This window comes from Eptatretus burgeri, chromosome 2, assembly GCF_056783735.1.
Source record: "Eptatretus burgeri isolate ZD-2024b chromosome 2, Ebu_testis_v1, whole genome shotgun sequence".
In the NCBI taxonomy this organism is placed as follows: Eukaryota; Metazoa; Chordata; class Myxini; order Myxiniformes; family Myxinidae; genus Eptatretus; species Eptatretus burgeri.
The window spans coordinates 24254595-24278479 of record NC_140962.1 but is presented as its reverse complement, the minus strand read 5'-3'; the positions used below and the strand labels follow the sequence as shown (position 1 = coordinate 24278479).

The following is a 23885-nucleotide window of genomic DNA, read 5'->3' as shown; positions in this document are numbered from 1 at the left end:
CATCCCCTCGCTCTCGTTGTGGGCCGCTGGACCCACTTTGGTTATAGATCGCTGAACTCTGGGGAGGCCATTCTGAGGCTTGAATTGGGCCTCGACACAGGACGTTAGCTCTCCCTTACTCCCCTCCGGGAAGGGAACGTAGGGGTTGGGAGTAGGCTAGGTGACAGGATAGGTTAGCCGAACAAGGACGATAAAGGGGGTTAGGGGACGATTTATAGTGGGGAAGTAAAAAAAGGAAATTAAAAAAAAATAATAATAATAATAAGTTGGGGCTAAATTGTTTTTTCACAAATTAAGGGAGTGGGTATGTACAGTGACAGGCAAAGGCGATAGGTGGGAGGTAGACAGGTAGGTAGGTCCGAGCCCGCCTTCTGAGTGGCCAGCACCACCGCACTCCCTCCACCAACCTCCACGGAACGGCAAAGGCTGGCCAACTTCATCGGCAGCTGTTGTTTTGCTGCGAGGCCTGTGCCGGCTGGATCGTCTGCAGCTGCTGTGCTGCAAGGCCTGTGCCGGCCCACTTCATCTGCCGGCTGGCTGTTTTTCTTCAAGGCCTGTGCCGGCCAGTTCATCCGCCGGCTGTGTTTGCCTGCAGCGGCCTTCTTCTGCGGGCTGTGTTTGCCTGCTCACCTTTGCCATGCCATGCCCACCGCCCATGTTCACCAGCCCCGTTCAATTTTTGCTTTGCCCCCCCCCCCCCGTTCATTTCCATGTGTGCCAGGATCCGCAAGGCAACAGTTTGCAAGCTGCAAGAACTGCCCTGTTGGCAGCTACAACACGGGCCTGCAGTGGCGGCCCGTGCACCGTGTTTGTGTTCATCCATCCATTCGTTGTGCTCATTGCGTGTGCCACTTGAGCTGGCACGGAGACTGCGTTTGCGCAGTCCATGCACCGTTGTGGTTCACTGCGTTCAGTTCAAAAAGGAAGGCCTTGGACTGCGTGTGAGCAGCCAGCCACGTTCCCTGTCACCTGCATTGTTTTGAGCCAGAGACTGCATGCGAGCAGCCTGGCTCCCTGCTAACTGCTTTTCTTTTGCAGAGTTCATTGATCCTGGGCCATGGTTTAGTGTAAAATTTGTAAGTTAAGGTAAGATGTACTGTAAATATGAGTGCGCCCCCGGCATGTTTGTCTTAGCGCCGGCAATTTTATTTAAGTCGTCCGTGTGAGTGAGTTTGTTTAGGTAGTTACTCAGCCCTTAGGTTATTTATTTTGGGGACACGAATACCATGAATGTCGCACTCAGGGATCCGTAGGTAAAATGTACTAGGGGAAAACTACACATGATGGCACACGAAAATTTGATGACTCGGGACGAGTCTGTAAAAAGGGGAGGGGGTAGTGTTGTGGTTGACCAAATTCGCAAACCACCATTCAGGTCCCTCAGGTGAGATATCTCGGTAAGTATATGTGTAGTTAGGCCCAAACCTGTTGTCTAGAGGGGATAAATGTCATTCATGAGGGCTGCGACTCTTCAGGATAGCCGTTTTTCTTTTACTATCTTTATTTTAGACCAACCGCCATTATTACCACCACCAACCACGTCTCAACAGCCATCACAACAACAACCACCAACCACAACGCCGCTTCACCACAACCGCCACGACCTTTACCGTCTCAACTCGCCACCATCGCATCACCGTCATCTCGCGCCACTCGTGGGCACCGATGCTGGACTCGTGTAGAGCGCGCACCGAGCAGCGTGTTCAAAAGCATCGCGGACTTTCCGCAGAAAAACGGATCAAAAACGACTCACGCCCACTTTTGTTCCGTCCAATCGGTGAGCGAGGGGGGATTTGGCCCCGCCTCCAGGGCGTTGGAGGGCGGTCGCTATATGCAAATTCATGGATCAAAAAGCATTCACGCCCACTTTTCCTCGGGCCAATGGGGAGCCAGCAAGAGAGGTGAAAGGTCGGAGGCAGAGGGTCAAAGATGAAGGAGCGAGGCCACGGGGGATATAAGGGGCCGCGTTCGTCAGTCGAGGCAGTTCAGTTCGCAGGAGGAAGAGTTGAGTTGGAAGCGGAGGAAGAGTTGAGTTGAAGTGGCAGTTCAGTGCAGTTGGGAGTTCGCGGAGTCGGAGTGAAGAGGATGGAGCTGTGGAGAGGCGGCGAAGGCGGACGAGGGGGTGCTCGCGTCGGATTCGGGGAACTGAGGAGAGAGAAAGGCCGGCGGCGCGACCGAGGTCGTGGTGGAGACGCTCGTCGCGGGACCCGCGATTTTGTGAAATCCTCCTTTCCCCGAGCATCAGCAACCCCCTCCTGTTTCCCCCCGCGCTGAGATAGTGCGACAAAAGGGGGCCCCCTTCCCACCCCCTACCAGACACTGTCCGCGAGGCCCGCGGAGTTGAGGCACCACCGCCGCTCCGCGTCTCATCATCAGACGGGTAGGCCCGACACGGTTTCGGCCCCAGGCCCGCCTACCCCCTCATCCTGGAGGGTGGTTCTCTTTTCTTTTGCTTTGGGAATATGTGTTGTCGGCGCCGTCTGTGAAGTAAAATTGTATAAGTGTTGCCGTGTGCTCTCGTAGTCGGTATTAGATCTGCATTGTTGCATCTGCTTTTTGTCTTCTTCTTTTCCATGTGCTTTTGGTGGAATTGTATATGTGTGCTTTCCGTTCATCGCGAAATAAATGTGCTTATTATTGAACTGTTTTCCCGCTTCGCTTCGTCATTTCTTTCATTGAATCCTCATCTTGCTTCACGTAAAGGGTTGGTCGTGGGTTAAGACGCCCGATAATTAATCGAACCGTCGAGGTCGACGAATAACACCGCTCGGTTATCCCGATAGTACGGAACGGGTCGCTTAAGTGGCCCGTGTCCGAAGTCGACCTGCGGCGAGGTGCGATCGCCCGGTCTACCCTCCATGTGGGTACTTAGGTAGGTCGAATTTGGCGAGCAACCCTATCCCACGCGGGGGTCGATTGGCTCGATCGCGGTGAGACCGAAAGGTCCACCCGTGACTGGTTCCCGGCGTTAGTCCGAGAGGGTCACGACTGGATTGTCCGTCCGGTGGGCGACGTGCCGCGATTCGAGTTACGTGGCCGTTCGCACGCCGGCGGGCGTGAATCCGCGACAATATATATATATATATATATATATATATATATATATATATATATATATATATATATATATATATATATATATATATATATATATATATATACACATACAGTAAATTATCAAATATTGCAGGTTCGAATATCGTGGATTTTGACCAATCGCTGGCAACCTATTGTCTTCCGATTTAGTTATCATGGTATTTCATTTCGGCCAGTCACAGTTTTTTACTGAGACAAGTCATTGCAGCTACACAATAGGTAATAATGGAGCCCAAATGGAAAATGATGGACAAAATTAATTGTGTCAAAAGGCAGAGAAAGGTTATGACGTGCGAAAAAGTTGAGTTGTTCGATAGTGGACTAGTGATACGGGAGAAACAATTGCGGATTCACCCATTTGAGTGGACTGGTGATATGGGAGAAAGCATTGCAGATTGACCAACGTTTCCAGGAGGCACCTGGGGACGAAGGCTCCAGTTCAACCATGGTAGACCATGATGTTGAAAAAAAAAATAGCCACCTCAGTTCATTTAACTAATTGAAGCGAAGGGATTTTTGCTGGAGCAGGTTTTTAATGCCGAGGAGACAGGATTATTTTGGAAGCGGATGCCATCTCGTACCTTCCTCTCCAAGCAGGGAAGATCTGCTCCAGCTTTTGATGGCTCAGGATAGTCTTACCCTTTTCCTATGTGGCATTGCAGCAGGTGATTTCATCATGCACCTGATGATCCAACAGCCATCATGAGTTCTACATCCATATCTTTATAACCTCCACCCACCCCCCACCAACAACATCATCATCCCAAGCTAAGTCTTGTGTTTTCTATCTATGGCAGAGTACAGTGAGAGTCTGTAATGTTCTTACCCTCACGCACCTCACTGTTTTGTAAAAAATTACCTCGCTGTATTGGAATAAATTTAAAAGGTAAAAGTCTTGTTTTTCTTTTATTTTATACTGTACCGGCAAAGGTACCCGGTGTTGCCGGGTCCCTCCTCCCACCCCTTTCCCTCCCTGATCCCACTCCGCACCCCCTCCCAGCAGACTCCCACCCCTACACCTCCCCCCTCCTCCTACCTCACACCTTCCCCTCCCTCCTCCCACCACCCCACCCCACACCTCCAGACAGACTCTCACCCCACCCCTTCCCCTCTCTCCTCTTACATCCTCCTACCGCGTCCCTCCCCCCCCACCTTTCCATCCCTCCTCCCACCTCCACTCTTCCCCTCCTTCCTCCCACAAAGGAATTTTTGCAGGGTGTGCAGTATATTAATGTGTACTTGTACAGAATAACTTCTAAAAAAACATAAGTAAAAAATATCTCATGGCAATGTCCCCCAGCGGCATCCCTACAAATTAATTATTATGTATGGCAGAAGAGTATCCACCCTCTGAGTGGGAGAGTTTGTGCATTACTTGCTGAAAAATGTATAGTCTGTGTTTTGTAAGAATACTATAGATGTTTGTGTGGTGTGCGCTTTAAAGGTTTCAGATGGTCTGAAGCGTGCATTCCAATTGTAGTTATCGTCTTAGGGGTCGAAAGGGTGTGAATTCTCAAGCATGTAAAGAGGGTCTAAAAAGGTCCAAGTGATCTAAAGCACTAAATGGTCAAGTGTCAAAGCTGTTTAATCTTTCTGAAGGGTGTAAGGGGTCTTAATGGGTCTTAGGAGTCTAAAGGATCATTGGGGTGTGAAAGGTCTGTAGGGTCTTAGGATTATAAGGGTATTGGAGGTATTAAAGGCTCTTTGAGGTCGTAAAGAGTCTTACGGGTCTTTGGGGTCTTCTGGGTCTTTCCGGCCTTTGAGGATCTTCAGGATCTTATGGGTCTTTGGGGGTCTAAAGTTCCTTAGGGGTCTTTAAAGGCTGAGGTGGTGGAAGAAAATACTCTTCGGACAATCCCTGGGTTAGACTTGATCTTTGTGCCAAATTTGGTGGTTATTGACCAAGCCGTCTTTGCAGAAAACGCAAACATACAGACATACAGACAGACGGCAAATTTTATTCATTAGATTTTTTTAAAATTTAAATGTTTATCTCAATGCTAAAATGCTTTATGTTTATTTTACATGTTAATTTCAATTGTGATGTGTTCATTTCTGGCTGCCGCCGACCTTCCTCTAAATTTTCTTGAAGCCCAGGAAGCGATCCTGCCTTTTTCCCATGGACCCTTGGTTTTAACTCTCACGGTTTTAACTATGGTAAAGTGGAATTTTTCAGGCACGTAATCCCCATGATATTTGAGGATTTACTCTGTATGTATATATATATATATATATATATATATATATATATATATATATATATATATATATATATATATATATATATATATATATATATATATATATACTTTATCATGTATGGTAGCATTTTACCAACAATCTCTCAACCTGCCTCACAAATACATTTGTGAATCTTCTCCATGATTTGATCCGTTTCCATAAAGGAACAATAACTCAATCGCATTGAACAGAGAAACAAGACACATGCTTAATGAATGACAATGCAAGATGCTGTGGGAATGGGCGTGGATTATTAGGGTTCACGGATCTGGCCCAATGGAGAAGTACTGACCGTGCGGACATCCCACAATGAGAGCGTCTTGTCAGCTGAGCTGGTAAGGAGAATGCTGGAGAATGGCAGAAATCGGACGCTGTTAACAACATCAGTGTGTCCACGAATTGTGTTTCTGCATCGTTCACTGCAATGACAATTCAAATAATCACTTGAGATAAGCATCATAAGAGTGAAATGGAGATGTGGAGATGGCTTTGGGTAATGAGGTGTGCAAGGGCCATCCTGATATATCTTATCATTCTTGGCTGTAATTTTATCCGAACATCAAAATAAATGTTATTTTTTTGTTATTGTTGCAACATGATAAATATTGTAAGATTACAAAAAATTCTAATTTTGTTTTCATTTATGTTGATGCAGGAAGCAAAATCATACAAATTAAATATACTACTTCTACTACTACCACCACCACCTATTCTTTGACGTTCACAATTATCCTACCTTCTTGTGGGGTTGGCCTGGGAAGGTTATCAGCTAAAATCTTTCATAAACTGGCTGGATAGGCCTGATGTTCAAGTGGAGCTGGTTAGGGCAGGAGTTTTTATTTTATCCAGGGAGCTGGCTGTAACTCACTTCCTCTTTGTGAAAGACACCATGAGGAATTTAACACCCACCAACAACCAATGCTGATAGACAGTCCTCCAGGCGAACCAACGGACGTCACACACATTAATCTATCGTACGTGAAACACCATGGTAATAGTTCATAGCTGGGTCAAGATTCAAACCCAGGCAAGACAGCTCAAAGGCAAGTGTGCATACAATACCTCTAAGCTCTCCTACCAGCCAAGACCATGGAAATTAGACTTGGGGTGATAAATTACTGTAATCCTCCCTTGACCCCTCTGTTGCTCTTAAATAGTGGATGTCAAAGATCCCAAGTTGTCCTTTGCAAATAATAGGCGATCGATCACCAGTTCCCTGCCCGTGTCCCAAATCCCTGCACACAAAGTTGCGCATCCTGAGTCAGAGCAGCGATCCATGCAGGATCATAACTCGAGTCAAAGGAACTGCTTCGGTAGGAGCGACTCTCTGAATAGAGCATGCTTTGCAAGAGTTGGATGTTACTTATACTGTACTTCCCTGGAGGATTTTAACGACAGAAACCCAGCTGTCATGAAACACCTTCTTCTGTTTGGATCAGATACTGCTGCTGGATTGAGGAAGCATTAAAAAGTTGGTGGAAACTCTCGAGAAGAGTGAGAACGACATGAAGGAGAATACAGCTGTTGCTCTGAATCATTATATGAGCTTGTCATCACAGGAATAAGCATTATAGGAAAACGCAAGAACTCATGTGCTTGTGGAGTGGGTAATGAACCAGCATGAAGATAACAAAAGATAAATAGCATGGAATGTACACAAGAGAATTTGTGGCATATTCTGTATCTATCTCTCTATCTATCTTATGAATATTTGCCTTGGATCCAATAATTAATATGGCCTACTGGTTGCATTGTTGCCGAGGATGGGATATGCTGATCTTTTGAATGCCATGCCATTAACGCAGAGCTAACACATTAAATCAATGGGTAGCATAGAGGATTAAAAATTTGTCACAACTAAGAATCTAAGACCAAAAGCAGCAAAAGCAGGGTCAAAAGTTGAATCAGAAAGATGCACCAACATTAGCCTGTTATTCAGGAGAAACACAGCATCTTCACTGACCGATTGCACACAAAAGTCTGCAAACTATCACAAAAGGCAGAAACGGAGGATGCAATCCAGCAGCAAATCGAGGGTGGAGTTTAGGAATTGCAGGCCACTGTCGCAAAAATATTATAAAGCTGATAAATACTGTTATGAGGAAGGGAGGTGGGGGATCCATAGCTGGAATGTGGTCAGACAATGGTATGTATTGTGTGCTCGAGTAGGGTAAAATGAATCCTGTAATGAGGATCTGTCAGAGGTAAGTCAGATGTAATATTGTTACGAATCTGGAAACCATTCGCATTCACACATACAGTTGACCCAAAGTTTAGCTATTTCATTAAGTATATGTGGATAGTTAGAATCCCTCCCCTATGTCTAATGGGAATTTCATGTGTGCTGCGAGTTTCTTTCTAGTTAGTTTCCTACATCAATCCTCTCCACTCCTTCAGCTTTATTATGCACGTGTTCAAGGCCACGAACGTAGACAGAGTTTCCATCGCTTTAGGGCCGACTCCGCCCTAAGCAAGATGGAATGTTCCTCTCGTCCAATCAGGGGTGAGATCGCCTCAGCTCTGACTTCGCCCAATCAAAGAAGAATGTCTCCCTGTCGACACTGGGGAAGGCAAAAGAGCCTCTCTCAGGGGAGGAGCACCGAAACACCGACACGCCCTCCTCCAATCGCGGCTGGCCACCACAACACCTGAAAACGCCCCGTCCAATCCGGAGGCGAGTTACCCGAGAGCGGATCCCTCCACCCCGCACGGAGGAGGGATAAGAAGGATCGCGAGGCGCTCAAAGACGAGTGGGGGGGGGGTTCCTTGGTTCCTTGGAGGTCGTTCCTTGCTTCTGGTCTGCTGGGCTCTCTTGGTAGTCGGTCACCGTTCATGGCTGGCCGGGTCGTTCGTAGGATCCTGGCTGCGCTCATTGGATTCTGGTTCGTGGGTTCGAGTCCCACCGTGGTGAGTTGTGTTGGAGCGCTCGAGCTGGGGATACCCGTTCCCTTCCACGGACTCCGAGCTCCACAGGTGCGAGTCAGTAAAACCGCACGAGGCGGCCAGGTACCCGACCAAACTCTTACCCCCAGCTTGCCTATCCTCCGTGGCTGGAGCGTCCGAATAAAGGCCAGCCGGCTCCATTTCTTTTTGGGTGTGTGTGTCTGTGTGTGGCGCCAGTCTGTAAGTAAAACTGTTAAGTGATTGCCATTGTACATTTGCCTGCATTTATATTCGTGATTAAGTCTGCTCTGTGTTTCCCTCCCTATTGCCTATTGTAAATAAATAACTGTTAAATGTTCCAGTTCGTTGTCTGTGCTTTCTCTCATTGGCCTAGCATGGTTCGGGTTTGAGTTATAATGAAGCTGATTGTGCCGTAAATTGTTATTTGGACCGGATGGCTTTGGTAATTCCCGCTCGGTTACGCCGGATCCGAGTCGGTAACAGCGACTCGGTTCGGACAAAGCCGGCCGAGGGTGTAGCTTCCCCGGTAGCTAGACCGCACGGCTCATTAGGTAAATTGGAATCAGACAAAAAGACCCCAACCACGCGGTCGAAATATTGGCGTCCACATTCCATTAAGCGACCCGTCGACTTCTGAGTTATCCGGAGTCATGACCTTCAATTCCAGGTGTTTGGGGGGGGGGGGGAGACGGCCCAACTGCTCCATCTGGCGGTCGTCCTCGCCCCCGAAACCGGCAAATACAAAAATATGTGCGCTTTACTGGAAACACCACAGGCTGTTTGGCCAGAAGACTGCAGGCCAGAAGACCACATTGGGCTGTGGAGCCTTGGTTGATGGCAGAAAACTTTTGTGAGGGGTCACTCTGCAGGGTGGGATGGCCTGAGATCACAGACCTTATTTATCCAATTTAGGGGCTGGACTGATAGTGGGCGGCCAATGATAGGATCCACAGTGCATGAAAGCAGTCCATGATAAAGGCCATGTATATGCATACGCGTAGCAGTTGAGTTTAGTTGGATCTTAGAGAGACAATACTTCTCTCTCTCTCTCTCTGTTTCATCACTCCAGAGGAGAAGCACCACACCAGGAGATATGAGTGCCATCTCCCCACATCACTCCTCATCGTCATTGTTCAGCCCTGAACCGGACTTCGCCCTGTGCAACGCCAGCCTGAACAATGCCCACGACCATGGGTTATAGTACAGCAGAGACCAGTTTGTGCCTGCCTCAAGTCATCCACCTGACCCCTTTGTAACAGTTTGAGTCCGGTATTCTGGACCTTAGTGGTGTATAGTTTTATTTCCCTTGTTCAATAAGTTCACATCTATCCTTCCATAGTTGTCTGTCTTCATGTGCAAGATCTGTTCGGGGTTTGTTAACTTGTCCATCCCTGTGTTGGTTTGACTTTATAATAAACCATTTATTTGCGAAGGAACATCTTTCCACGTTTTACATTCCTGCATGAACAACTGTCAGTTTCGGTTTATATTTGCGCGATACTTGGGGGATTGTAGGTAATTGAATGAACGCAGTAAATTTGAAAAACATTGTTTCGGCATTCATGGAAGCTTTTGTCAGGCCTCCGGCTCAAATGGTCTGCATTTGCAGGCCCTATGATGTGACAACGCAATACAGCAGAAGGCTGCTGCCATTTTATTACATAAGACAAAGCTGGCAGATGTGATTTAATGCAGCATCTCTTGGAAAATTCAAGCCGGTGCCAATTGAATCATCGATATAAACGATTATTACCTCCACCACCAAAGGTGGAAAGAGGTTAAGTTTTCACAACTCTTTGTTTGTCTGTTTGTCTGACTATGAGCAGGATATCTCAAGAAGATATGGATGGATTCCGGCGAAACATGGTATACAGTTTGGGTATGTGACAAGGACGAATTGATTCGATTTTGATGAAGATCTACATCCGGATCCAGATACGAGGATTTTTCAATTTTATTGAGTGATTCTTCACCATTGAAAATAGGGTTAAAATTGAAATGCAGTATTGCACGATATCCACAAATTTTGTGAATGGATTCAGCCAAAACTTTGTGGATGAGTTGGGTAGGTGACAAGAACAAGCTGGTTAGATTTTGGTGAAGATCAGGATGCAGATCTGACCTATCAGTGAGATACAAAACGTAAAATGTTCAGCCTGGTGGAAGTATGTGCTCCACCGAGTGCCGTTCTAGTCATATTTTATTTTTTTTTATTATCAGAGTGGGCACCCCTGCCCTCTGGGCGGGAATATCGTGTTGGCTCACTGAACATGGATGGACACGTTGTATCCGGGTAGTCAAAGAAATGTAAAATTGTCAAGGATAGCACCGTGATCAGTATTGTAATCACCAGGATGAGTTAAAAGGTTTTTTTTGTATTATTATTTTTTTGTATACCATGTCAAGGCTCGTGTAAGAGCTAATACACAGAAACATACAACAGAGCAGGAGACAAGAGGGGTGGGAGAGGGAAGCACAAAATAGTGGGGAACAAAGACAATAGGAGATCTGTGGAAGGGAGAGGGACGGGGCGGTGTACATAGGGTAAACAAGATAGACACTTCAGGGACTTTCAGGAAGGAAAATGGAGAATTTGAAGGAGGTAGGTTTGGGGTAAATTAACAGGGGTAGTAAAGATCGAGACGTTGGATGGGGGAAGACATGAGATTGTGGTGAACAGCTGTTTTGAAGACCTGGAGGGAGGAGTGGGTTCGAAGAGTGTATGGGAGTTTATTCCAGAAGCAGGAAAAAAGAGGAATGAAAGAGTGAAGGTGAGCAGTGATTTATGATTTTGGCAGTTTCACCAGAAGGTGACGAAAGCGTGGGATAAAGATGCCGTACCGTAATCACCGGTGTGAGAGGTGAGGTAATACAAGGTGAGGAAAGCGTGGGATAAAGACAGTGCACAGTAATCACCTATATTGTAATCACCGCTGTGAGAGGTGAGATAACACAAGGTGAGGAAAGCGTGGGATCAAGACACCGCACCAAGAATCTATACTAATAAATGTCAGAGTGTGTGTGTGTGTGTGTGTGTGTGTGTGTGTGTGTGTGTGTGTGTGTGTGTGTGTGTGTGTGTGTGTGTGTGTGTGTGTGTGTGTGTGTGTGTGTGTGTGTGTGTGTCTCCTCCACAACTCCAAAACCATGAAACCTATCAGCCTGAAACTTTGCATGCATACAAAGAAAACTCGAAGGAAGTGCAAGAGTGGAAATTGGATGTTTGGATGAAGTAAAACACCCCTTTCGAAGATAATTAACGGCATTATTTAATTATAAACTTTATCAGGCACATCCTCGGTCACCACTCTCTGTGGGTCTTAAGGCGTGTCCTAGGTTACCTTGCTGGGGGACTGAAGCTGCCATGTTTTTTGGCCTGCTCAACCATGCCTTGACTTGGAACAGGCCGGAACGATTTCTTAATGATAAAGCTTTTTTTTCACTTTCCTCACTCATATCATTGAATGCCTGTTCATCATAGCTACAAATCGCTGGGTAAATTGCATTGCTTATAAACGCCTGGAGACGGAAGTGTCTGTGGCTTTATTTCACTTTCACACATGCGATAACCTCGAGAATCTCTTAAATTGAGAGGAATTGCAAAATTTAAGCTCCAGAATCAAACTTACAGAATCGAAGTTCCCATTCCTAAAAAGTGTTGATTTGTCAAATTTGGACATATTTGACATTTTGGGAATCTCCCGGAGGTGGATGTTTAACATGACAGTTCGGTGATTGCTGATTGCGTGCCATGCGAGTCGTTTCTTATCAACCGTTTCATTGGAATGCTTAAGCCACTTGGCAATCGCTCTACAATTTTTGCACTGTCACTGAATATTGTATGTCGATTGACTCAAACAAAGTTTGGGGCCATTCATGTGCGTTGTTAGCCACGTGCTCTTCTGCGGTACAACAGGTGGTGGCTAGCTCACTGAAAATGTGAAATTTTATTTTCCATGACGTTCTTTTTGTTCTTCCATTACATGACCTGTCAGTTCAACATCGATACATTTTTTTTTAACGTACACATCTCACATCGACCGAGTTGTGTAATGGTGAGCGGTCCCTAGGGTGATACCTCACCAGCTGAAAATGTGAAATTTCATTTTTAGACGACATCACTTTATTTTAACTTTTTCTGCAATGTCTTTTCATGATCGACCCATCACTTCAACATTCAAACATTTAAAAAAAACCTCCATCAACCTCGTGTTCAGAACTCCTGTTCAGAGTTCCCTCATATTGGTTTGAGCAGTGAACAGCATTGGCTGACATTTTGAGTTCTCTTTGGATTGATATATCTTTGAATTGCATTTTGTACTCCATCAGGCTGCGTACAAAAGCTTTGTAAGTGGTCAGGAGCTCAGGTGGGCCGAGGAAGGACTTTGCACGATGGAGGATTCCCATTCGGCGACTGGCTTTGGAGGCGAGGATTGAAATGTGGCTTTCCCAGGAAAGGTCATGGCAGATAGTGAAACCCAGAAGCTTGAAAGAAAGGACTTCTTCCAGAGGATTGTTGAGAAAGTGGATGGGGGGGGGGGGGTCTCTAAACGGTCGTTTCGAAGAGACATAGTGAGAGTGTGAGATTTGTCCGGATTGAAAGACATGTTCCACGTGTTGGACCAGTTTGTGATTTTATCCAGATCAGCAGTTAGCAAAGAAGCTGCTGCTTGCCGGTCTGAGGGATGACCAATGGTAGGGCAGAGTCATCAGCGACATCAGAGGGTGGAGTCATCAGCAAAGAGATATAGAGGATTTTCCAGAGAGTCAGAGAGATCATTAATGAAACCAGAAAAAGAACAGGGCCCAGAACGCTACCTTGGGGAACTCCAGCCAGGACAGGAATGGGGAATGAAAGAACTCCATTTAGGGCCACACGTTGAATGCGACAGGAGAGGAAATCTGCGAGCCATGAGTGGAGATGGCCTTGAATACCATAGGAAGAGAGTTTGGTGAGCAGGGCAGGGTGCCAGACTGTGTCAAAAGCATGTGATATGTCCAGGGATACGGTTCGGATTTCCTGTCTGGCATTGAGGGCTTCCATCCATTGATGGGAGAGCAGAAGCAGCATATCCAGGGTAGAGTGACCTGGTCTGACACCAAATTGATGATTGGAAATCAAGCCATTGGAGAAGAGGAAGGATTTCATGACTGAAGCAATGATGGATTCCATAACCTTGCTGATGATTGGGAAAGGCTGATTGGTCTGTAGTTGCAGGGATCTGTTTTTGCACCTTTTTTGTGCAGGGCAGTGATGTTTGCTGATTTCCAAGCAGATGGCAGATGGCCTTGAGCAAATGAGAGGGTGAATAGAGCAGAGAGAGGGTGAGCAAGAGCAGAAGAGCAGGCTTTGAGGACACGTGGGCTGATGCCGTCTGTACCGGTTGCAGAATCTGAGCCGAGGTTTGACTGCAAGCTCTCCACCTAGTCAGGAGAAAAGGACACAGAGTCCAGGGACAGTTGGGTGTGACTGGGTAAGGTGGGTAGAGAAAGTGATGGGTTTTGGACACAAGATTTAGCTGCAAACACCGAGTTTAGGCATTCAGCTTTTTCACTTGCGGTATCAGCAGTGCTGCCATATGAGGTAAAGGAGCGATGGAGGGGGAACATACACCAGAAACAGATTTGATTAGACGCCACCAGGATTTTGAGGAGGGAGAGAGGTTTGAGAGTTCAGACTTGAGATGAGAAAGATGTTGTTTTCTGGCTTTCCTGAGGGTCGATGCACACTTGTTCTGAGCTTTATGGAAGGAACTGGGATTGCCCTCAGTTGGGGTTGCTTTCCATTAGGCAAAGGCAAGTTGTTTCAGGACAACTGCCTCACCACAAGATTCAGTGAACCAAGGGCAGGAGGAAGGGTAGGACAACTGAAGACGAGAGGGGATAAATCTGTCGATGAGGGAGAGCAAGTTTCTTTGAAAGAATTCCCAGGATGAGTTGATGTTGGAGAAAGTAGAGATAGGAGACCAGTCTATAAGTTTGAGGGCTGCTTGGAGACCCTGCCAGTCGGCTTGAGTGAAATGCCAGACTCGACGGCGGTGAGGTGGTTCTCTGATAATAGCCAGAGAGATGTCCACTTTGACAATGACGTGGTCAGAAGAACCGATTGGAGCGGAGAAAGAGCAGCAGATATTGTCAGGGAAATTTGTCAAAATCTGATCCAGAAGAGATTGAGTACCATTGGTTGAGATCCGGGTAGGGAAGTTGATCAATTGAGTCAGTCCCAATGAGTCGCAGAAAGCTTTTGCTGAGGTGCCATGACAGGTGAGAGAGGTACCCACATCTAGCCAACTGGCATGATGACAATTGAAGTCGCCACATATGAGGAAGAGAGAGTTCAAGCCCCGTTGGCCGCTGAATTAATACACTACATAGGGGTTGACTCAGCCTTTCATCCTTCCGAGGTCAGCAAAATGAGTACCAGGGTGTACTGGTAGAGAAGCACTGCATCAGCGACAGTCGCGCTTCCAAGAAATGATAGCTACCCAGGCAGCTAAGCTGCCATAAGCAAGAAAAAGAAGATCACTGCTGTGAGAGGTGAAGTAATACAAGGTTAGGAAAGTGGGGGAAAAAGATGCCGCACTGTAATCACCAACATTTTAATCACCGCTGTGAGAGGTGAGGTAATACCACGTGAAGAAAGCATGTGATAAAGACACCGCACCGTAATCATCAATATTGTAATTACTTCAGTGCCTGATCAATCGAAGAGTGAAGGGAAAAAATGGACACACCTGATTGGTCAGTGCTGTGATCAATCGACAGGTGAAGGAAAAAATAGACACATAATAATATTACCCTATGATCAATCACAATGTTCATTGTTATGGAAGCTGAAATCTGGACTGTTGTATGTATTCATAAACTTCTAACTTCAGTTGACAAATACAGATGATGCTTTCATTCAAACATATTGTTGCAAATTCGCGCCCGCCGGCATGCGATCGGCCGCTCGACTCGAATGGCGGCTGCCTCGCCCACCGGAAGGGACAATTCCGACGTGACCCTCTCGGAACAACGCCGGGAGCCAGTCACGGGTAGGGGTTTAACCCCACCACGACCGTGCCAATTGCCCACCCGCGTAGGATAGGATTGCTCGCTAAATTCGATCTACCAAAGTACCTGCGCCGATGGTCGACTGGGCGATCGTACCTCGCCGCAGGCCGACTCCGGACACGAACCGCTTAAGCGGTCCGTTCCGTGCTATCGGGATAACCGAGCGGTGTTATCATCGGCCTCCATGGTTCCGATTAATTATTGGGCGTTTTAAGCCCACTACGAACCCATATACGTGAAGCAGGATGGAGGGTCAATAAAGAAAAGACGAAGCGAAACGGAAAAACAGTTCACACAATGCACAGTTATTCCGCGACACACGGAAAGCACACATATACAGCCAAAGAGTCAGAATGCACCTATATCAGGAAAACAAAAGAAACAACGACGCAGAGTTACAACCGAATATGCGTACACACGGCAACACTTATACAGTTCTACTTTACAAGACACGGCGCTGACACATTTACTCAAAAGCAAAGGAAAGAAGCCACCCTCATAGACAAGGGGGCAGACGGGCCTGTAGGCCAATATGTGCGCGGGACCTGAAGGAGCGGCCAGGTCCGCGAGACCGGGTGGGTCCTACCCGCGTCCTCGTGGCGCGTTAGCGGACGAGCCGCAGACGTGGCCGCGTGGCTGTGCCCCAACTCCGTGCTCCTTCGCGGGTTTCGTTGGCACGACGTTTGGAGTGGGGTGGGAACGGGGCCCCCTTGTTGCACTGTCTCAGCACGGGGGAAAAGGGGGAATTGTTGATGCTCTGGGGGAGGGAGAATGGCTGGCTGGCTTGGGTCCCGCGACGAGCGATCTCCTGCCGCGACCTCGTCGCCGACCGCCGTCCTTCTCGCCTTGGACCCGAGCTCCTTGGTCTATTCCCCCAACTCTTCTCAGCCGACTGCAGAACCCAACTCGACGCCTTCGCCTTCGCCTCCCGACTCCACTCTCTGACACCAAAACTGACTCTGCCCGAAAACTGATTCTGCCATGATTCGCCTTGCGCTCGGCGCTTTATAGGCCGGCAGGAGAACCAATGTGCAAATTTCCGGATCAGGATGTGCTTGGGGGCGGAGCCACGCTCGCCCATTGGACGGAGGGAAAGTGGGCGTGAACCTCCCCTGATCCTAAAATTTGCATATTTCGATTTCACATGGACATGCCTGGAGGTGGGGCCAAGCCGCTCCGCGCTTGCTGATTGGACGGATCAGAAGTGGGCGTGTAGCATTCTTGATCCGAATTTTCCCTCAGAAAGGCCGCTATTTGCACTCGTGGCTCGGTGCGTATCGCTTGAACGAGCCCAAGACAGCCCGACGCTCAGTGTTCACAGGTGATGCGGGAATGGCCGTAGAAGGAGAGAGGTGAGGGTGGTGGAGGGTTTATCAGTGGTGGTTTGATGGTCATGGCGGTTGATTCAAAATAAAGATAGAACAGAAAAACGGCTATCTCAAAGCGTCGCAGCCCGAATGAATCACATAAATTCCCTCTAAACAACGGGTTTGGGGCTAACTACACATGTACTGAGAGTTATCTCACCTTCGGACCCTGAATGGTGGTTTGCGAATTTCCACAGCCGTAACAATATGTAACAAATGAGACTCCAAGGTTCCTTTCCATTGTGGTTTCCATTGCAAGGAGATGATTTTACCTGCTGCACTCATGCACTCCGTTTGTGACATTGAATACCTTTTCACATCCCAGATCTTTGCTGTAGTGTCTGCCGAACCAGAAGCAATAAAATCAGAATACGTCTGCCATGCACAGCTCCAAACAGCTTGTGAATGGCCTTCCAGAATGAGGGTGGTGCATGCTTGAGCCGTGTCCCAAATGCAGACACTTCTGTCTCCACTTGCCGTAACTAGTGCAGGAGAGCTGTAAAAAGGAAGAAACATGCAATTACATATTATAATGAAAAGTAATGCTTGTGAGAAATGAATTAAAGTTGAACTTGTGTACTGGGGTAAAAATACTACTTATACCAAGAAAGCTTGTGTGCGTGGGTGAATTGAATAAATGTTTAAAATGCTTCAATAGTTAGGAATAGTCAAGGGCTTTTAGCAAATGTTGCGACTTCATCTCATCTGTACGAACAAAGAGCTACACTTTCGTACACATATCCTGAGCAGAGACCGTGATCTCACACTCACATCCTGCCTCAGGACACATTTGGCCAATTATGGAGTTGTTTTTCCTTTTTGTTTTAATTAATTCTTTCTTTACAAAGCTTTCTTGTAGTTTGACATTCATCAACTTGTTTTCCTGTAAATGATGCTTTGGTTATAGATCATGCCTTATTTCTAACAATATAAAACTCAGTAATACTCTGCCGAGAGCCAGAGATTGCCTGGAGATTTTGCAACAGGCTTTCCCTCCACACGTGTGCTTGTTTTATTCAATAAATGATCTATCAATATATTGTTACAGCTGTGGAAATTCGCAGACCACCATAAAGGACCTTAGATCAGTTATGACGATAAGTAATTGTGTAGTTAGATTTCCCCACCGTTGTTTAGAGGGAATTTCCATGTTCACAGAGCTGCGATCCTTTGAGTTAGCCGTTTTTCTTTTCTCTATCATTATTTTGGACCAATCATCCCCCAACAACCAAATCGCCACCACCAACATCATTCCCAAACAACTACAACTCAAACACCACCACCTTCGCCTCTTTACCTCCACAACTCAACCCCGCAAACATCGCTTCACCGCCATTCTCAAACCACGCCCGCCAGCAACCAAATCGCCACCACCAACACCCTTCCCAAACCACCGCAGCAAACTCCCACCACCTTCGCCTTTCTACCGAACGGTGTGCCATGGGTTGTGAATGGGTTCCTTTTGCCTCGAAAAACGGATCAGGAATGATTCACGCCCACTTTTCATCCATCCAATGACTGAGCATCAGGTGGTGTAGCCCCGCCTCCGAACCCGCTGTGATCCACAAATTTGCATATACGCTCCTCCCTCGGCCGATATAAGCACGAGCACAACGCAGCTCACGGCAGTCAAGTGGCAGTCAAGTCGGGTCTGGAGAGTGGCAGTCAAGTCTGGAGTCGGTGGAGTGGCAGTCTGGAGAGGCGGGAGACGGGGCAGTCAAGTTGAGTGCAGTGTGTTGGTTGTGGCAGTCAAGTTGGGTCTGGAGCATCGGCAGTCAAGTCTGGAGTCGGTGGAGTGGCAGTCTGGAGAGTCGGGAGATGGGGCAGTCAAGTCTGGAGTCGGTGGAGTGGCAGTCTGGAGAGGCGGGAGACGGGGCAGTCAAGTCGAGTGCAGTGTGTTAGTGTCGGTAGTCTGGAGAATCGGGAGACGGGGCAGTCAAGTCGAGTGCAGTGTCGGCAGACGGCGGCAGTGTCGGTGCGGCAGTGTCGGTGCGGCAGTGTCGGTGCGGCAGTGTCAGTGCGGCAGTGTCGGTGCGGCAGAGTCGGGAGACGGAGCTCGAAGCCAACGGGAAAGGCAGACGGGGAGCGCCGGAGAGAGCTCGCTGGCCACGCCAGGGGCACGAAGCCAGGCGCAGCTACGCTGACATCGCGGCTTGCCCACCATCGCACCACGAGGGCGCGGGTAAGACCCTTCGGTCTCGTGGACCTGGCCGCTCATCCAGGTTCCATGCACATTTGGTCCACGAACCTGTCTGTCACCCTTGCCTTTGAGGGTGGCTTTTTCCTTTGCTTTTGTGTAAGTGCATGTGGTGGCGCCATCTTATAAGTAGAATTGTCTAAGTGTGCGTGTGGAATAAAGACTTTATCCGGTTGTAGCTCTTCATTTGCTTGCTTGACTGTACATAAGTGTCTGAATTACTGTATGGCTGTAAAATACGTGCTTGTCTGAGTGTGCAATAAATGTGCTTGTCGAACTGTTCCCCGTTTTGTTGCGTCCTTTCCCTGGTTTGAAAGTTCCATCTTGCATCACAGAAGGAATAGGTATAGGGGTGTAAGCACCCGGTAAATAATCACGTCCGTCGGGGCCGGCGATAACACCGCTCGGTTATCACTGAAGCACGGAACGGACCGCTTAAGCGGTTCGTGTCCTAGGCCGGCCAGCGGCGAGGTACGATCGCCCGGTTAACTACCCGCGCAGGTACTTAGGTAGGTCGAGTTTGGCAAACAACCCTATCCTGCGCGGGTGGCCGATTGGCACGATTGTGGTGGGGTCGAAAGACCCACCCGTGACTATCTCCTGGCGGTAGCTCCAAGGAGGGTCACGACTGAATTGTCCGTTCCGGTGGGCGACGCGGTCGCGATTTGAGTTACGTGACCGATCGCACGCCGGGCGGGCCGAAATTCGTAACAATATATATATATATATATATATATATATATATATATATATATATATATATATATATATATATATATATATATATTGAAGTACAAAGTTATTTCTGGTTTATAGGTATCTCAAACTCCCCCAACACGGTCTTAAATCAATTATTAAAAGTGCCAAATATAACAACTGCAAAGAGGAGCAAAATGTTGTTTGCTTTATGCGTTCAATAAGAAAAACCTCCTTTTACCCCCGAGGAGCAAAATGGCATCAAAATTCGTCAACTCAGTTGCACAATAGTCAGAGTAAATGACAATTGTTTCTAATAAATGCTTTGTCTAGAATCCTGAATTGGAAATTTTGTCATACATCATATGTAATGTTGACACTCATTGTGGTTTAAAGTCAAATTGGTAAACACTCATTATTCTCTAAAATGGGAAGAATAAACTCAATTAATGCAAGCCATATTTTTGTTTCAGAATAAAATTCCACATTGGTTGGAAGCATGCTTTTGCGAAGCTCTCAGGCTTGCCGGCAAAATTGTATCACCATTGAAGCTTCAGACGTAATGCCAAATTTATTGTCTGCTTGTCCGCAGAGAATAGGCCTTCAGCTGGAACCTTCCTTTGCTAGTTTCCAAATCCTCTGGCAGTTGAATCTGTGGTTGACCAACATTGCATCATTTATATGACTTTTCATGCTCAATAACTGCTGTGTCATCTTCATCCACATAAGATGAATTGAGAGACATTGCCATTCATCCATTGGGACCATACTCTGTGCAGAGCATTGGTGCTGCCCAAGCAGTCTCCTTGGCTATTGGGCACAATCCTGGACAGCTCAACACTCCAGCACAGGATACCAGCAAGCTGGCACTCATTTTGCCAACCTCAGAAGGATGACAGGCATAGTCAACTCCACCTGGTATTAATTCAACAGCCAAGTGGGATTTGAACTCAGGATTCTAAGATCCCAAAACCACCACCCTAACCATAAAGCCAACACCAGGCATATAGAAACATTGCCAGTGAGTTCAATAATATTGTTACGCATTTCAGAATCCGTGCCAAGTTTGTCTGATGAATGCATCCACACATCCAGGTCCTCAGACAGTTATTTCCTTAAATGCATGTTCAGATTAGCCCCATCCCCATGTCTAATGGGATTTTAAATGTGATGCGTTGAGAAGGGTAAAGAATAGATCCCTTCTCTTATGGGAATAATTTTTTATTTACGACAGACACGTTTACACACATTTCTTTCACGAGCTCTGACGCGCGCCCTTATTTTTCCTCAGCAACGTTCTTTCACGAGCGTGATGCCTGCCTTTTTTGAGAGCGCACACGTCGTCATGGTAACCGTGCACGAGTGTGGTGGGGTGAGCTTTGGGGCAACTCTGCGCCCGCAGAGTCGGCCGCAGATATGAAACGAATTGGAGGTCCGTTCTGAGGCAAGAGAAGTAAGAGAAGAAAGAGAGAAGTAAGAGGAGGGAGAAGAGAACAAGAAAGAAAGCCAGAGGGGAAAAGGAGGAGAAAGCGAGGCAAGAAAAGTAAGAAAAGAACGAGAAAGAAAGCAAGAGAGAAGTAAGAGGAGGGAGAAGAGAATGAGAAAGAAAGCCAGATGGGAGAAGGGGGCGAGAGAAGTAAGAGGAGGGAGAAGAGAACGAAAAAAAAAAGCGAGAGTTGAAGCGTGCAAGGGAAGAAGCGAACCAGAGAAGAAGCGTGCAAGTGAGGAAGTGTGCAAGTCCGCAAGTGAGCAAGCGAGCATGTGGTGCATGTGTGGGTGTCTGACCAGCACCAAGGAGACAATTCCTCCTTCTCAGTACTTGAGCAAGCGAGCGTGTGGTGCGCGTGTGGGTGTGAGCAGCGCCGGCAACGAGTGAGGCACAGGTCGGTCACCAACGTGAGGCGCGGGTCAGTCACTGACGGATCGTGTGGGTAACTGGACGTCACCAGTTTCGTGAAGTGTGAGGAACTGCCCGTGTCGCAGCACCAAGGTCTAAACCAGTGACAGACGATCTTGGTGTCCTCCCAGACATCGACTGGCATTCAAGGCTGTTCGCGAGAGGGTGCACGGCAGGCTGGGTGCTGGCGACGGACGTGACACGCACACACACATTTCAGGACGTATTCACTTCAAGGACGACTACTCTCTTGTGAGCGAGACGATTCTTCCCCCCCCCCCCCGAATGATTTGTTGGGTACCCTTATCTGTGTTGTGCTGAAAGTAAGTCAACCCCTGATAAGCATCTGCTCTTTGTCTCTTTCCTGGCATTTTGATTGATTTTGCCTGAGTAATTCATTTTGGTTGCTTTGAAATTCATTCATTTATTTACCACAGAAAATAAAAAGTTATTTTTATTAATTTATTTTATTATTATTAAATCATTTGTTGACGTCAAACCTGTCCGTGTTTGTCCTTTTCTTTCATTGGTCTCGCATTGTCCGAACCTCGATAGACTGGGAGGTAATTACCACAGATTTGACCAAAAATAGTCAGCACGCACCAGCGGTTAAAACACTCGGCCGCCTTAATTGAAATCTAATCGAGATAACATTGGTGCTTTGTGGAGGGCGCGCTCCCCGCTCAGGTAACCACGTGACCTCCAGTTAAACGGCATAATTTCTAACCACACAAACAGGTTTCTAACCACACCAACAAACTGCCAGGTGCGTAGGTTTTGAGATGTCGCCAGTTCTGCCCATAATTTGTTGTTGGTCGGCAGTTCAAGAACCACGTGCTGTTGGCAAATTTGCACTGTTCCTGGCTAATCTATAAAAACAAGAAGAAGTCATCGTGCAAAGCACGATAGTTGCAAAATTCATGAAACAAATATAACCTCAAAAATAATTGATGGTTGAATTCAATGACCTGAAATATAAATCCTCTTCAAATTTCAAGTCAATAGGATGAAAATTGAGGATTTTAGAAATACAAACTTAGTTGTTGACCTTGGGCCTATGTTGACCTTTTGGTCCATGTCAACCTCAAAAATAATTGGTTGTTTGAATTCAGTGACCTGAAATATATATCCTCTTCAAATTTCAAGTCAATTGGATGAAAATTGAGGGTTTTCAGAGAAACCATCAAAGTAGTTGACCTTTGGCCAATGTTGACCTTTTGACCTTTTGACCTCAAAAACAAGAGGCTTCTTCTTTATGACAAACTCTACCATGTGGTGAAGTTTCGTGAAGGTCGGTTTAAAATTGTGACCTGCAGGTGACAAACAGAATAAACAGACAGACAGAATAACAAAATCGACTGACCAATATACTTGAAAAATCTTCGATTTTGCAAGTGATAAATGTGTGTGTGTGTGTGTGTGTGTGTGTGTGTGTGTGTGTGTGTGTGTGTGTGTGTGTGTGTGTGTGTGTGTGTGTGTGTGTGTGCGTGTGTGTGCGCGCGTGTGTGTGTGTGTGTGTGTGTATGTATGTGTGTGTCCTCCATAACTCCAAAACCATGAAACCTAGCAGCCTGAAACTTTGCATGTATACCAAGGAAACTCCAAGGGAGTGCAGCAGTGAAAATTGGGTGTTTGGATGAATTAAAACACCCCTTTTGAGGATAATTAATGGCCTTATATAATTATATCCTTAATCAGGCGCATCCTCGGCCACCTTGCTCTCTAGTGTCTTGAGGCTTTTCCTGGGTAGCCTCACTGGGGTTTGAAGCTGCCATGTTTATCACCTCCTCAACCATGTCTGGAACAGGCCGCAACGATTTCTTAATGACAAAGTTTTTTTTTCACATTCCTCAGTCATATTATCGAAAAAATGCCTGTTCATCATTGCGATGAATTGCTATATACGTCGCTTTTGTAAGTACGATCGTTTTCAAATGAGGAGCTTGGAGTGATTTCATGCATGAAATGATACGATTTTCCATGAATTACTCTCACAAACTAAATAAGGAATATCATCAAAATATTCTTTCAGTTTTGAGGATCGGATATCGTCCGGACTAAACAAGTCATGAAATCTGTTGTGAAATCTGAAAATTTAAAAAATAACGAGTCTTATAATGAAGCCAATATACCTATTTACCTAAAACAAGCAAGACCACGTCCCTCCTTCTCCAGAGATACACAAGAACATGAGAAATTTCCAAAGCATTAAACTTTTTTTTTTTCTCCTGTTTGGGGAATTATATTGAGTGAACAAAAATTTAGGATTGAGTCAAAATTAAGTTTCTTCATTGAGCTGTATGATTGAATGCATTCACTGCTATACATCACGCCCTGTCCCCCACAGGGACTGCCTGTCCACAGCATCTGCCAGATCTGTGTCTATATTTTTGGAGGTTTGGCAAGGTACTCTACAGGGAATCAAAAAAACAAA

At 46.6% G+C, this 23885-nt stretch overlaps 1 protein-coding gene across 9 annotated transcripts in view; it reads right to left on the bottom strand.

Moving 5' to 3' along the window:
- SPAG16 (sperm associated antigen 16) overlaps positions 1 to 23885 on the bottom strand; it is a 253165-nt gene that overhangs the window by 61713 nt on the left and 167567 nt on the right. For 8 of the 9 annotated variants that reach the window (XR_015053718.1, XM_085865943.1, XM_085865910.1 and 5 more), the window contains 2 exons: positions 16972 to 17157; positions 5630 to 5756 (listed from right to left, as the gene is read on the bottom strand). Coding sequence is in view for 8 of the 9 variants with exons in the window: in XM_085865943.1 (XP_085722069.1) it covers positions 5630 to 5756; positions 16972 to 17157 (313 nt within the window). In the remaining variant the exon portion in view is untranslated. The remainder of the gene's footprint in view (positions 1 to 5629; positions 5757 to 16971; positions 17158 to 23885) is intronic. The other variant, XM_085865933.1, reaches the window with a different exon arrangement.